Source organism: Schistocerca gregaria, chromosome 4 (assembly GCF_023897955.1).
Source record: "Schistocerca gregaria isolate iqSchGreg1 chromosome 4, iqSchGreg1.2, whole genome shotgun sequence".
NCBI classification, from domain to species: Eukaryota; Metazoa; Arthropoda; class Insecta; order Orthoptera; family Acrididae; genus Schistocerca; species Schistocerca gregaria.
In genome coordinates this window covers 697,869,815-697,886,220 of record NC_064923.1, presented here as the reverse complement: position 1 = coordinate 697,886,220, position 16,406 = coordinate 697,869,815, and the positions used below count along the sequence as shown (strand labels likewise).

The 16,406-nt window shown below is 38.3% G+C and overlaps 1 protein-coding gene across 1 annotated transcript in view; it reads left to right on the top strand.

Moving 5' to 3' along the window:
- Positions 1-16,406, top strand: part of LOC126267483 (ribosomal protein S6 kinase delta-1) — a 221,007-nt gene that overhangs the window by 41,814 nt on the left and 162,787 nt on the right. Inside the window, exon 5 of the mRNA XM_049972768.1 lies at positions 1,211-1,364. Within this exon, the coding sequence (XP_049828725.1) occupies positions 1,211-1,364 (154 nt within the window). The remainder of the gene's footprint in view (positions 1-1,210; positions 1,365-16,406) is intronic.

The window sequence follows — 16,406 nt, the reverse complement described above, 5'->3', positions numbered from 1 at the left end:
GGGGGGGGGGGGGCAGATATGAGCCTCAGAAGAAATGTGGATCAGTGCTATGGAGGCTTAGCTCTAACAGCAGACTTTTTTTCACATCCAAAAACATAATTATGACTCAGTAGTTCATTCCACTGAGAAGAGTTTCATGATCAAGATCAAGGATAGCAGTGTCTATGTGACAGACAGTAAACGGCAGCTTTGACACTTTTAATTAAAAATCTAGCCCTTATTATCTAATTCCTCAAGTCTACATGATCTACAACAGTTCACTAACAAACACCCAAAAAGATTAAGTAGACAAGTCCAAGGTACAAAGATCAAGAATGACAGTACTTCTGCATCTACACTCTGCAAGCCGCCTTACAATGGCGGGCGGAGGGTACTTCGTGTACCACTGTCACTTTACCTATACAACAGCCTCATCCACAAAAAAAGGCTCATAGAACTTTCAACTTTATTCACTAGATCATTGTATATATTGTGCAAAGTAATGGTCGTATAGTGCTTCCCTGGGCATGCCTGAAGGTACTTTTATGTCTCTCCATTCAGAATGACATGATGTGTTCTTTTTGTTAGAAACTCTATGATAAAATCACACAGCTGATCTGATATTCTATATGCTCTTTTTTTTCATTGGATGCTACTGTGGAACTGTGTTGAACACCCTCCAGAATTTTAGGAGCACAACATCAGCCTGGATGCCAGTATCAGTTGCTTTCTTGGTCTCGTGGGCATGATGGGTTTTACATGATCATTGCTTTCAGAACCCATGTTGATTCTTAATTGAGAAGATTTTTGGTCTAGAAAAATATGAGAGCATAAAACGTGTTACAAAATTCTACAACAACTCGTTATTGGGGATATAGGCCTATAGTTTTGTGCGTATATCCGTTGATGCTTCAGTGGGAATGGCCTTGGCTGTTCTCTCATCCTTAGGAATGCTTTGATCCTTCAGTGACGTATGAATGCTTTGATCCTTCAGTGACGTATGGTACATTGTACTTCCCATGATGTGTGGTCCAGATGATTTTTCAACTTAATCCTTTAAAGCTTCTGTTTCCTAAAATCTCCTCCTCTCATTTTGGGTGTCAAATGATAACTCACACATTCTCTACTCAGCAGTTTAGATACTTTAATGTTTCCTTAGCTGGTAATTTGTATTCTGTATTTGCTGGAAAGTCAGTGAAAATCCCATTGATCAACCTATTCATTGTTTCAGGACTGATGCAGAGGGTCCTTATCTGAAGCTAGAAGGTACTTGGAAATTTCCGCAAGTCCCTGATTCAATATCATGGAGTTCACATAGTTCAGATGAAAGGACTACTTTTACAGATACTGATTCTGCTATCAGTGGTGTTAGTACTCCTTTACAGGTAAGAAAATTTGGAATGTAGGAAAATACTCTCTCATTAGTTCCTATCTCTGCTGCCACGAGTGTGCTCAAAGTGTTTAGTGTATTTGTCCTAATACCTGAATACAATAAAAAATTGTTGTCCATTAATTTTGAAGCTTGGTACAAATTCTATAGATTTGGTAAATAACAGAAACATTACTGTTTAAGTATGGTAAGGAAAGTTGTGGCCAAAATTAAATAATTTAGGAATAAAGGAGGCCACTCACTGAATAGGATAAGTATTGAGTCATTGATAGGCATACAAAAAAGAAAGAGAACTTGGCAGCCTTTAGACAAAACATGTAAGGTACTGTTGGTGGTTGGCAGGGTTGATATGGCCAGATGTATGGATGGAGCCATGAGATAGGTGGAGGTCAATGACCAGGTAGCCTGTCCAGCAGAATGAATGGCCACCACCAAACTATGATCAAGAACAGAGTTGACCTCTCAGTAGTGGAACAAACCACAGAGCACAGCATGCCAGAGTTAAGCGGCTGCTTTACAATCTACAATGCATGCTATATGGATTTGCTCTGATCCCTCCCACCAACTCTTGGGAACTATGTAGGTGGGGGTTCTTCCAGATGTCCTTCTTACCAGTAAGCCTCCTACCCTCAGTCTTCACTAAGCCACAGCACCCACATCATCTACCCAACAATCTCCCCCTCCCAATCAACACTTTCATGTCATCATCATTGTGTGCCACACAACTCACCAGCTCCAGTGCCCAAGTGTTGCATTCCTATTCAGCACACTGTCGTCCTCCCTCAGAGTTGCCACCTACCCCTTTTTAACTGCTCCTTCCAATTCCCACCTCTTTCTCCCTGTACCCACTCCACCCGACACAACCCCTTAGTGCACTGCACTTACCGAACTGCAATTCTGGCAGTCTGTGTTCAGCTTATACAGTGTAGTGCTCTCTCTCTCTCTCTCTCTCTCTCTCTCTCTCTCTCTCTCTCTCTCTCTCTCTGTGTGTGTGTGTGTGTGTGTGTGTGTGTGTGTGTGTGTGTGTGTGTGGTTTCTTTAGTGATCTGCTTTAGTCTTAAACATTACTAGTTCATCTTTTGTTTTCCCAATTCCCTTGTTCCTCTTGCTTTCCCAGTTTAGAGAAGTATCTTAGTGAACAAAGATTCTTTGGTAGGGAAAAATTTCAACTTGTCTGTAAAGTGGTTTTTGTTTCTTGATTGGCTAGTGCAGTTGAAGCATGTAATCTGAGCTTTGTGATCTGCGATAAGCATGACTGTTGAAAATTAATTTATGTTTCTTTGCAACCAATTCTTGTAGTGTTGCTGATCAGAGAGAAGACACACATAAATTTAAATTAAAGTCTTGTGGATCTATTTGTAGCTGCTGCACAGTATGATGTGGAAGTAGTATGACTATGACCATTTTACAGCTGCACTGGAGTTGACAATTTCAGTTTGTTATGTAGCATTATTGTTTTTAAATTTCAGCATAGTCCTGACTACACTGCAGTTCAGTGACCAAAGCCTAAATTTCCATATGGGCATTATTAATATGCTTATTACTGAATAGGAGATCTTGGCCATTTTGAGTAAAAGTTTTTTTCCATCATTTGTGAAATGAGAGCTTTGAAACTATTATGGAATGGTGATGTTTCATGATGTCTGCTATTTTAATGATGTGCTGTGGAAGCAAGCACTGTGTAAGCATCAACTTGTATGTTGTTGACTTCCAAATCTCTGATGAACCTAAATTGCTAAAATTCTAAGAACAATAAATTCTTTTTCTCAGACAATTTCCATCTGGTCATTTTTTTTAAATATATTTGTTGCAGCTGAACTACATCTCAGATATGGTCATTTTGTGATTGAAAGTATTATCCATGCACTATTTGTCAACATCTTAGTAGAATTTGGAATGCTTTAGGCTGCTGAAGATTAATCTACACATGCTGCTTATCATGGGCCATTTCTGCTACACTGCAAAAGTTATCTCCATAAGGACACCGTTACGGTGTGGCTAATGGCTATATAGTACTCTGTAGAGCTGGCCATTATGTCTCCTGTGTTGATGCTGCTGAGTGTGTGTTGTCCATGTGGCTTCCCAATGTCTAGGCGATGATTCCTTTGCTGCTCTGGGTCCAAGAAAAGGTGCGGGTTTTTAATTATCACTGGATTAACAAAATCATGACACAGTATTCCATGGTTTGTTTAAAACAAACACACATTTATTGCCAGAACTTAAAAACGACTACACTTGACTGCAGCTAAAACTCAAGTGGCCGAAAACCCGTTGGTGACCAAAGATCACTGTCACAGCTACAAAGAACATACATTTTCAATATCAATTATTGACCGTAACACCTATTCTAATATAGTATTAAGCAAATGCTTTTTTACGGAACTTTAGTTAGTGTCTAATATAACAAAATGAGGTCTATTTTTCAGTTCCATTACAATAGCCCCCCCCCCCCCCCCCCCAAGGATTTTGTATGTATCAACATGCGAACAAATTTCTGACACCACAATAATGCAACTGCCAAGAATATGATTTTAAATAAATTAAAATTTTTAACAGGGCTGCTTTCTTTCAATTTTTCTAACTTCCCACCAATAGCAATTGGCATTATATTAGGTTTAACACTGAAATTGTGTTACACAAAGTAAAGGAAGACATACAATTGTTAATTTTAAGGTAAATGAAATAGAAAAGAATATTTACAATTTTCACTTAGATGAGTCCATAATGTTGTAGCACTTCACATTAAACCATTGAAAAGTTGTAACTTTTCACTCTTGGTCTGTTTTACTTTCTTTTGTTGACTACTTTCCTCGCTAGTCACAGTAATGTCCCACATTGTCCATCTGCACTTAGCTGACACCCTTAATAGGTTTGATTTCTGCTTGTACTGTAGCAAGTCCTTTTCCACAGCTTAGATGTTTGTATTGCTTCATTGATTATAATGCCATGTTATCTAAAAATCAAATACAGAGATCACATTTTGGTTACATAAGGTTTATATGTAAGTGCATGGTTAAGATACGTATTTATCCTTTTGGTAATGTTTCTCTAGTGGGAGAAGTTTACAGGCTCTGTCTGAGTGATACTACGCAGGTGTGGACTGGTCCAAAATGATCTTTAACTAACAATACATTCAATAAACTTGCAATACAAATGCATTAATATATTGGGTGTAAAGTGTCTTATCACAAACTACAACACTTACACCAAGGATAACCAAAAAATTAAATTGTTTTCAAAAGTAAAGCTACAGTCAGTCAATCTGTTACAAGGGTTCATATTCACAGTAAAAGTGCAAGGGTAGAATCATGGTTGTTTGAACTTTTTAGGATGATATGTATATATCAAAATAAGGAAAATATTACTGCCTATGCTTTGCAGTGGTTGAGAAAGAAATATACAGTAATTCATGTTGTTTACTCAAAACGATTCTCCCCCTTGTTTAGTTGGACATTGCAACAACTTAGGTGTGTAGTAATTAGGACTCTGCCTTTAATATATATGTAAGAAAAACTTTATTCTTACAAGACAGATTTAGCACTGAATAGTGGTTCACATTTTAAATGATGTCTCAACGAGTGTGGTGTGAGAAGGTTACATAAGCTAAAATTACACGTATTTTCAAATATCATTCAAATTGCATAAACATATAGAAATATCAAGAACTAACACGATAAGCATATTACACAAAGAAAATTCATTGCAAACACTTCATACAGCAAATACATTTTAAACAAATAATAAACATTTTCAAGGATACAAAACTGTATCAAAATTAGTCAATGTTTATATGCAACATTTCATAATATCCAGTGAAAAACTTTCGTTGAACCACCTTTTAACTTTCTCAGAATAGTCGTACCACTTTTGTTTATACAATTTCAATGAAACAATATTCCTTAGCCAGATAACTTTTCTGGATTTAGAATACACCAACCAGTATGCATTAGGGTGTGGATTCTCCACAATCTCGAATGGACCCATGTAGATATCAAACAATTTCTTAATTTCAGAAGTTAACATTTTTGGTTTCTCATGTGATTTTACCAAAACATAATCTCCAACGTTAAACTTGGTCGCGTTCATCTTGCTATCATGTTGTATTTTTCTAATTTTCCCCCATTTCATCGTGGTTTCTTTGACTATGGGTTCACATTCACGCATAGTCATCATTGTGCATGGTAGAAATTATACGAGTTCAGTGGTGATGATGTCTGGTTTTAGATGAAACATACTTTCATAAGGTGACAATCCTGTGAAATGTGCTGCAAACAGTTTTCATAACGTCTTCAGAGTCTCTTACATGGTCATACCATGTAGGATGTTTATGACTGCAATATGTATGACATAAACGACCAATCTTGCACATATACCTCTTAGCTGGATTTGATGACGGATTATATACAGATATTTAAACATGTTTGATTAACGATTTATCAACAAAGGCTTTTCAAACTTATGACAAAAACTGCAAGCTGTTATCTGACAAAAACGCTTTTGCTTTCCCGACATTTAACTTTTTTCACTATCTCTTTACCTATGGCTTTCCTGACAGGGTACAATTTGGTTAGTTTATAAAATACATTTACCGTGACAGAAATGTAGCAATGGCCACTCCTACTCCTCAGAAGAGGCCCATAGAGATCAACAGCGACTCAGTCTAGAGGTTGTGCAGGAGTAATGTTTTGCATTTCACCTTGACATTTTCTGTTACTTTCTTTGACTTGTTGGTGCTTATCACAAGTTGACAGTTATTTTCTAACTTTCTTGGCCACATTGAAGAAATAGATATTTTCTTGAAATTTCTGCATACATTTCTGAATGCGACAATGACCATAGCTCTCATGTGTATACCTAATTAACGTCTCAGCTTTATCTTCAGGCCAAGCCTTCATCAGCTCTCCTAAATAGAGTTCTCTTACACACCTTATAGTACCTGTCTATTTTTTCATAGTACTTTTTCCCTAAACAGCTCTTTATTAATTTCAATTTGTATCATGGTTCTGGCTCCTCCTGAATTTATCACAGAGTGATCAAACAACTTTTTCATCAGTGATCCCTTTAATATACCTCATTTGAAACTATTTTCTTCATTCTGATCAAAAATTTCTGTTTCCCCTCCTAGTGGTAGCATTGATAGAGCATCTGCAACTATGTTGTCAGTGCCTTTAATATACTGAATTTCAAAGTTGAATTGTAAATACAACACCCACCTTGTAAGCCTATCATGATAGAGTTTGCATTCCTGTAAATAACTTAAGGCTTTATGATCAGAGTTGTCCATTGTTTAGACGACTAGCTACTGAAATCTTAGTTTTACAAGTGTTTTGAAATCTACTTCACTTAAGTCTAGCTCTGTTATGTCTTTGTCATCATATCTTTTCTCCTTTACAAGATTTATAGCATTAAATCTGTAGTTACATAAAACTGTATTTGATCTGACAAACTTGATGGAGATACACCCCCGCCCCCCATTAATTGTTGTTATGATAAGTTTTTGTCCTCCCCAGTCAAATCTTGCATCCTCACTCCTAATCCATGACATCCCATGAATACATATACAGTCCTCGCTGAGTCCTGGTATTATTAGGCATCCATGTGTAAATGTGACTCCCTCAATTGTAAAAGATAAGAAAGTTTGACTTTTAACAGTTTTACTATGTTTTTCTTTAGCACCTGTTATTTTCACCCCAATGACTGGCATTTCAGTGTAACCTTTCTTGCACTTACGTCATGACTTCCAATAGCATTTTGACTCCTTGTGTCACTATGTTCATGCCAATTTTTATTTTCAAACTCCCTGTTATTACTTCTGTTCCGATGGTTCCCAGATTGTCCTCTTGAACGGAAATTATTGTTTTCCCTTGAATAGAAATTATTATTGTTGTGACTCTTTTGTTCCCTATGATGAAAACTATGGTTGTTAGACCTACTGTTTTCCCTTCTGTTAAAATTAACATTTCCCCAACTAGGATCCCCATCTCTCTGTGTGTGATTGAAATAGTTTTTTTGGTTTCCCCACATTGTCTATAATTCTGCCTAGTTTGTCCGTGTAGTTTAGAAATTGTTCAATGTTGTCATCTTGTCCATAAACTAGGTCCCATTGCACATCAGTTGGCATCAATCTGTGTGAGCTCGTCAAAGGGCTTACTCAAATGTACAAGTTTCTTCAATTCACTTTTACAAAACTGTTTCATAGTTCCTATAATTTGGCCCATTCATAAACTTGCTCTTTATCCTGGCTTGTTCAGTTTCAGACCAGAACCATTTTAAGAACTCTATTTCAAATTCTGCATAAGACATGTCCTTAGAAAAATTTTGATTGGCCCATGACAAAGATTCTCCCTCCAAAAATTTTTCACAAACTTTATTTTCGAACTTTCACTCATATTAGGCGAAAAGTCGTCCCTACAACTCCGCAGAACGTTTACAGATTGCAAACTACACTCATTAGAAAAGTTTTTAACTGGGATATTGGATAATAAAATACATGTGTTCATAGAAAAATTTTTGTTAGCCATCATAGAGAAGATCCAACAGAGAGCAGCACACTTCGTTATAGGATTATTTAGTAATCGCGAAAGCGTTATGGAGGTGATAGAAAAACTTCAGTGGAAGACTCTGCAAGAGAGACGCTTAGTAGTTTGGTACGTGCTTTTGTTGAATTTTCGAGAATGTACCTTCACCAAGGAGTCAAGCAGTATATCGCTTCCTTTTACGTATATCTCGCAAAGAGACCATGAGGATAAAATTATAGAGATTAGAGCCCACACAGAGGCATACTGACAATCTTTCTTTCCATGAACAATGCGAGACTGGAATAGAAGGGAGAACCGATAGAGGTACTCAAGGTACCCTCTGCCACACACCGTCAGGTGGCTTGCAGAGTATGGATGTAGATGTAGATGTAGATCATTGCTCGGTATTTCAAACTTATGATTTAACTTTGATATGTAGTTTTTAATTCACTAATGTTTGTCTTAGTTTCAGCCTCGTGGAGTTTTACAGTGTTATTGACTGTTTCCACTTTATCATTGACAACAGTTAGTATTGAATCTACTCTACTTTCAAGATCTACAGCCATAGATTTTACTATTTACACAAACTGTATATATTTGCCTGTTAACATTAACAAAACACTTCGCATTTTTCTCTCTGTCTGTGACCAGTTCATTTTTCACGGATTGAATTTTGTTGCTCAGACTAGATTTTACTTCTGCCCTTTAGATTATGCCACCAAAATCTTTGTTTCTACCCTGCTTGTTTCTTGTCTATCTCCGATATGTCACTGTGAAGTTTATTGCCCCAAAGTAAGACATTGTCAATTTTTTTGTTCATCACTCCCTCGAGATGTAATACTTTCTGACTTACGACCTGAAAACTGTTCACGACCGTCTGATTCATGTTTTGTAACTGTTCCTTGTTAGCTTGTAAGCGTGCTGCAACTGTTTGATTTAAAGCTGACGATTGTTCCATCATTTGTAACATTGATTTTATGTCCGACATCTCCCTTTGTGATGAATTAAGACTTTGATCCGCTTCTTTGAATGACTCATCTTCTGTTTTTATTGGCATGTGTACGTCCCCAGAGACTAACAAATTTTCACAATACTGCTTGGATTCAGCACCACTTTCCTCTTTGAAAATGGTAATTTTTGTGAGATTTCACAAACAAAATAATAAAAGGAATAAAAAGCACTACAAAAATGTAATTATCTTTTCAGTGGGCCTTCACTCATGTGGTCAGTCCACTTTACCATTTTGTTTTGTCACCCTTGACTTCCATGTATTGCACTTCTTTGCACCATGTGGTTATTAGACACAAGAAAATCGTACTTTTTTCTTAGGCTCCTGCAAAATAGATTTTGTCAATCCGTGTACATATAAATGTCTTAATCCCGGATGAGCCCCCAGTTATCATGGGCCGTCTCTACTACACTGCAAAAGTTATCTCCATAAGGACACTGTTACAGTGTGGCTAATGGCTGTATAGTACTTTGTAGAGCTGGCCTTGATATCTTCTTCTTTGATGCTGCTGAGTGTGCATTGTCCATGTGGCTTCTCGATGTCTAGGCGATGATTCCTTTGCTGCTCTGGGTCCAAGAAAAGGTGCGCGTTTTTAACTATCACTGGACTAATAAAATTATGATGCAGTATTCCACGATTTGTTTAAAACAAAAACACATATATTGCCAGAACTTGACAACGACTACACTCGGCCGCGGCCAAAACTCAAGTGGCTGAAAACTGACCAAAGATAACTGTCACATCTGCAAAGAACATACAATTCCAGTATTGATTATTCATCGTAACAACTATCCTAATATCATATTAAGCAAATGCTTTTTAACAAAACTTTAACTAGTGTATAATTTAACAAAATGAGGTCTATTTTTCAGTTCCATTACATGCTGACCTTAATAATCAAACAGTTCTGTAGTAGAGCAGCTATTGCTGGATGTTGTTTTGTCTCGCTACATGGTTTGGAGATTTTTTCTATTGAAATGAAGTTCGCTGATGTGTTGGTAACCCATTATTAGTAATATTGCACACTGAAGTGACAAGTCATGGGATAGCAAGATGCACATATACAGATGGCAATAGAATCACTTATGAAAGGTATAGAAGGGCAGTAGCTGGAGGAGGCAGTAGTATCATGTACACGTGATATAAAAGAGCATTGCATTAATGTAGCTGTCATTTGTACTCAGTTGTTTCATGTGAAAAGGTTTCCAACGTGGTTATAGCCGTGCAATAGGAATTAACAGACTTTACGTGCAAAATGTTAGTTGGATTTAGATGCATGGGAAATTCGATTTCAGAAATCATTAGGGAATTAAATATTTCAAGATTCACAGTATCAAGAGTATGCTGAGAATACCAGATTTCACATTACCTCTCACCACAGCAATGCAGCAGCCGATTGCCTTCAATTAAAGACTGAGAGCAGCGGTGTTTGCATAGAGTTGTCAGTGCTGACAGACAAGCAACACTGCATCATATAACCACAGAAATCAGTGTGGGACTTATGACAAACATATCCATTGGGACAGTGAGGTAAAATTTGACACTAATGGGCTATGGCAGCAGATAACCGACATGAATTTCTTTGCTAACAATATGACATTGCCTGCAGTGCCTCTCCTGGGCTCGTGTGACCATATCGGTTGGACCCTAGACAACTGGAAACTGGCCTGGTCAGATGAGTACTGATTTCAGTTGGTACGAGTTGACAGTAGCATTCAAGTGCGGTGCAGACCCCATGAAGCCATGGACCCGAGTCGTCAACAAGGCGCTGTGCAAGGTGGAGGTGGCTCCGTGCTGGTGTGAGCTTTGTTTACATGGAATGGACTGGGTCCTCTGGCACCACAGTTGTCCGCGATTGATATGAGGGACATTCTATACAATCTGAGTGAATGATTTGGCCACCCAGATTTCCCGACATGAATCTCAATGAATGTTTATGGGACATAATCTAGAGGTCAGTTCATGCACAAAATCCTGCAACAGCAACACTTTCGAAATTATGGAAGGCAATAGAGGCAGCATGACGCAATATTGCTGCATGGGACTTCAGTGGCACGTTGAGTTACTGCACTATGCCAGGCAAAAGGAGGTCCATTGTATTTATAATTTTGAGATTGTCTTTGTCGTGCAACTGAACGAAAGCAATTTATAAATATTGTAATTAAAAGTACTTGTTGAAATATAAATGTGGAGTAGAGTCAACAAACAGCAATATATTTAGATTTTATTCACAGCTGTAGAATATTTCAATAAATATAAAGAAAACCAGTCATCAGCTGTACAAGAAAACCTGTATTTGCTTCACTTTACCTGTGTCAACAGTTTAAATTGTTACCTTCAGAAATGAGATTGGCTCAAATCATTAGCAAGGCAATGTCAAAATGAGAAGCAGATGCTGGTCCCTTGCTACAGAATCCGTAAAACAAAATGACATCAGTGTCACTTTGGGCTAATATAACAATGAAAATAGTCAATTATTGCAACCACTCTTTTTTCACTGTAACCACTCTTTGCTTCACTCCATTTTTACCACCCCCTCTCGCCTCTGTTATGTACAGTGCACCTAGCTTCTCACTGTTATTAATTTGTGCACAGTGTTTTAGTAGTAAACTCTGTCTTGCACATTACCCTGTCTTCCATCGTTAAGCACTCAGGTTTTCAAATCTTGTCCAACGCAGTTCCCAACACTCAGTCTTTCCTTCTCATCCCGTATGGTTAGTCTCCCCTGACCTGCAGTTCTGGGTGGCTTTTCCAGAACCTACCCCTTTTCCTAGACCTCTCCAGTTCCTTTCCTTCCTTCCTCTTCAAACCTTCCACCTGAAGGAGGAGCCCCTAGCTCCGAAAGCTTCCCAATCACAGCAGTCTTTTATGTGTGTGTTCTGCCGCTGCTTGGTGAGTAATTTTTTTTTTATCTATCCAGTCAGTGTCTGTTTGTGTTATTGACTTTGTAGTGAGGACACCACCGTCTAATTCTTATTTTGATGTTGTCTTGCTAATGATTTGAGCATATTTCACTTCTGAAGACGACAATTGAAACTGTCAAAATCGGTAATGTGAACGAAATAAAGGTTTCTTGAGCAGCTGAAACTTTTTTTTATAATTCGAATATATTCAGATCTACCTCTCTTTCTCTCTCTGCATCCCCCCTGTTGTGACTACATTGTCCCTACAATTACTGGCATAGTGTAGACATGCAGGAGTGTGTGTATTGATACAGAATACATTGTCAGCTATACCAGTGCCTGCCATTTTAATTATTCATCCAAATAACTTTTAATTTACTAAAAGAATGTGGTGTATTCCACTTTTTGTTGTATTTGTGTGCCTTTCATCACACGCATTATGGCCAGCAATACATCTCATTCTTCTCTGTGGAGAAGGGGACAATTTAAGGCCCATTTGACACAAGTAGTCACTTGGGGCTCCAAGCTGAGACAGCCACCAGATGTGCCCATGTGCAGAACTTGTATCAAGTCATAGCATAGGGGTGCAGGTACAGGATTTCTGAATCATCATTTTGGCAAGGTCCAAGTGTATGTCGTTTTTTGTCACTTCATCTGATCTGTTATGAAGTTTCATGTGTAGATCTGTATTTTGTGGATTACTGATGTACTTGTGCATTGTAGTGTTGAGTTTGTGATGTTATGGATACAGGGAAGGGGGAGGGCAAAACCTGGTGCTGGAACATAGCCTAAGCCTCTCAAATAGCACCATACAGGCTGCCAAGCTTCAAGTCACTATCCAGCAGGTGGCTCACCATCAACTGTGTCACATGCCCTAAATTCATGAGAGGTTTGAATTTAATCCAGAACAATGGCAGGAAGACTGGTGATAAACCCCCCCCCCCCACCCCTTTCCCTCCCCCTTCTCACTTGCTGGCCAAATCCTGGCAGTGATAATTTTCTACCACCAGGATTCGAACCAGCTTACCTCTCCAAGTCAAGTGTCATGGCACAAGGGTGTTTTAGTGACATCAGCTGCAGGAACAGGTCAGAAATTGTTTATAGGGTGTATTATTGTTAGTAGTGAAATTTGATATCATTGTATAGGTAATACAAGCAAAAATGTTTCAGTGAACATAGGCACACAAACAAGCTGTTGTTGAGGTAGCTGCAAATTTATGGTTATGAGCATCAATGACTTCACTAACAAATATTGTCGGGGTGAGGATATTAGTATTTTAATGTTAACTTTTGTTGATTTTAAGTCCCCACCCCAAAAATAGGGGTAAAATTGCACCTAAAGCCTGTCTTAATAAGAAATACAACACTACTGCAGCATGTGTTACATATTACAATTTGCTGTACATTTGTATATGCTAAAGGTGGTGTTGCACACACGAGCTGCAACAATAAAATAATGAGACTGATTTTCTTTGCAAGATGTGACAACCCTGCAGGCTTGCGTAGGCACAATATCTTTGACCTTGGTGTATAACCTGCTTCTAGTCCAAGCAGCACATCAATGCAACTGCCCAGTCATGAGTTGTGCTGTAGTAAGTTAACACATGTTTGTGTCTCTCGTCACCGAAAAGGAACCGCATAATATTGCGCAATGGTATGCCATTTCTTTTTGCACTGAATTGAGTGAAAACATGACGACAACTTACAGTAAGCTTCAGAAGGCTTTTGGAGAGTAGGTTACGTCAAGAGCTCAAGTTTTTCCTTGTAAAATGTTTAGTGAAGGCAGAATGAATGTTGAAGATGAAGGCTGCAGTGGACGACCATCAACCTCACGGACGGATGTCAACTTTTCCAGGGTGTGTGAATTCATACAATCTGATCAAAGATTATCCATGAAAATGATTGCAGAAGAACTGAACATCAATCAAGAAATGGTTCATCTAATAATAACAGGAGATCTTGGTATGAGAAAGATTTGTCCAAGAATGGTCCCCAAAAATCTCACATCACAACAGTGAGAAACAAAGAAAAATGTGGCAGCCGATCTGTTAGAGCAAACTGGAAATCAATCCAGAATTGTTGAGCTGTGTTATCACTGGTGATGAAAGTTGTTTTTTCAGCACGATCCAGAGACAAAATGCCGAAGTTTGCAATGGTGCTCAAAGGGATCACCCAGACAAAAAAAAAAAGCTCGCATGTCAAAGTCAAACGTGAAATGCAAGCTTGTGTGCGTCTTTGATTTCAAGGGAATTGTTCACAAAGAGTGGGTGCCTCCTGGACAAACAGTTAACCAATATTACTACAAAGAAATTTTAGAAAGACTTTGTTAAAGAGTTCTTCGTGTCTGTGCCAACGTTGCTGATAATTGGATTCTGCATCAAGATAATGGCCATCCCATACTGCTCTGTCAGTACAGCAATTTTTAACCTCAAAACAAATTTCAGTACTACCACAGCCACCTTATTCAGCAGATATTGTTCCGTGTGACCTTTTTCTATTTCCAAGAGTCAAAATGTCAGTGAAGGGACACCATTTTCAAACAACACAAGATGTCCAAAAAGCTGTGGCGAGGGTCTCGGAGGATATTACAGAAGATGAGTTAGCATCAGTGGCAGAAGTGCTGGAAAAAGTGTGTGCAATCAGAAGGGAACTACTCTGAAGGAGACAACACTAAACTTGACTAAAATGGTAAGCAACATTTTTTTTTCACATCACATACAACACTGCACTCATCTCTACAATGAGTTACAAATTCTTTCAAGTACCTCTGGTCCAATACCAAAGAAAGCAGGTGTTGACAAATGTGAAAATTACCGAACTATCAGTTTAATAAGTCACAGCGGCAAAATACTAATGAGAATTCTTTACAGACAAGTGGAAAAACTGATAGAAGCCGACCTCGGGGAAGATTAGTTGGGATTCTGTAGACATTTTGGAACATGTGAGGCAATACTGACCCTACAACTTATCTTAGAAGAAAGATTAAGGAAAGGAAAACCTACGTTTCTAGCATTTGTAGACTTTGAGAAAGCTTTTGACAATGTTGATTGGAATACTCTCTTTCAAATTCTGAAGGTGGCAGGGGTAAAATACAGGGAGCGAAAGGCTACTTACAATTTGTACAGAAAGCAGATGGCAGTCATACGAGTCGAGGGGGTATGAAAGGGAAGCAGTGGTTGGGAATGGAATGAGACAGGATTGTAGCCTATCCCTGATGTTATTCAATCTGTAGTTTGAGCAAGCAATGAAGGAAACAAAAGAAAAGTTCAGAGTAGGTATTAAAATCCATGGAGAAGAAATAAACACTTTGAGGTTCGCCAATGACATCGTAATTCTGTCAGAGACTGCAAAGGACTTGGAAGAGCAGTTGAATGGAACGGACAGTGTCTTGAAAGGAGGGTATAAGATGAACATCAACAAAAGCAAAACAAGGATAATGGAATGTAATTGAATGTAGTCGGGTGATGCTGAGGGAATTAAATTAGGAAATGAGACACTTAAAGGAGTAAAAGAATTTTGCTGTTTGGGGAGCAAAATAACTGATTATGGTCAAAGTAGAGAGGATATAAAATGTAGACTGGCAATGGCAAGGGAAGCGTTTCTGAAGAAGAGAAATTTGTTAACATCGAGTATAGATTTAAATGTCAGGAAGTCATTTCTGTAGGTATTTGTATGGAGTGTAGCCATGTATGGAAGTGAAATATGGGCGGTAAATAGTTTAGACAAGAAAAGAATAGAAGCTTTCGAAATGTTCTGCTACAGAAGAATCTGGAAGATTAGGTGGGTAGATCACATAACTAATGAGGAGGTATTGAATAGAATTGGGGAGAAGAGGAGCTTGTGGCACAACTTGACTAGAAGAACGGATCGGTTGGTAGGACATGTTCTGAGGCATCAAGGGATTACCAATTTAGTATTGGAGGGCAGCATGGAGGGTAAAAATCGTATATGGAGACCAAGAGATGAATACACTAAGCAGATTCAGAAGGATGTGGGTTGCAGTAAGTACTGGGAGATGAAGAAGCTTGCACAGGATAGGGTAGCATGGAGAGCTGCATCAAACCAGTCTCAGGACTGAAGACCACAATAACAACAATGACAACAACAACCACCTCTGATCCATGTAATAAATTTTAGAAATACTGTACAATTCACTGTTTTAATCATGAAATTGTATTTATTTTTGGAGTTCTTACTAAGAGTTCAAGGAAAAGCAACTAATGTCTGATACGGCACCAAATGATGTTGCTCTTCTGGGAAAATGTTCTCGATCTGGCCCTACCACTGAAGCTGTGTTTATTTTGTTTTATTTAGTTTTTCTTTAACATTTCCAGAAAATGAACCACTTTCCACTCTATTCCCTCACTACCAATACACACAGCATGAAAGGGGGAGTTAGTTGTGAGGCAACCCATCATATTTTCCAACTCAAATGCTGTAGGAATGGTTACCAGTATAATGTCAGGATGGATGGACAGAGAGTGAGCTTACTGTTAGTATTGTCAGGAAGGATTTTGTGAACCACAGCTGCCATTACTCCAGATTCTGCTTTTCTACTTAGGCAGGTTTTTGTTTTTCATCTGAACATTTGTATCTGTAACTCTGCA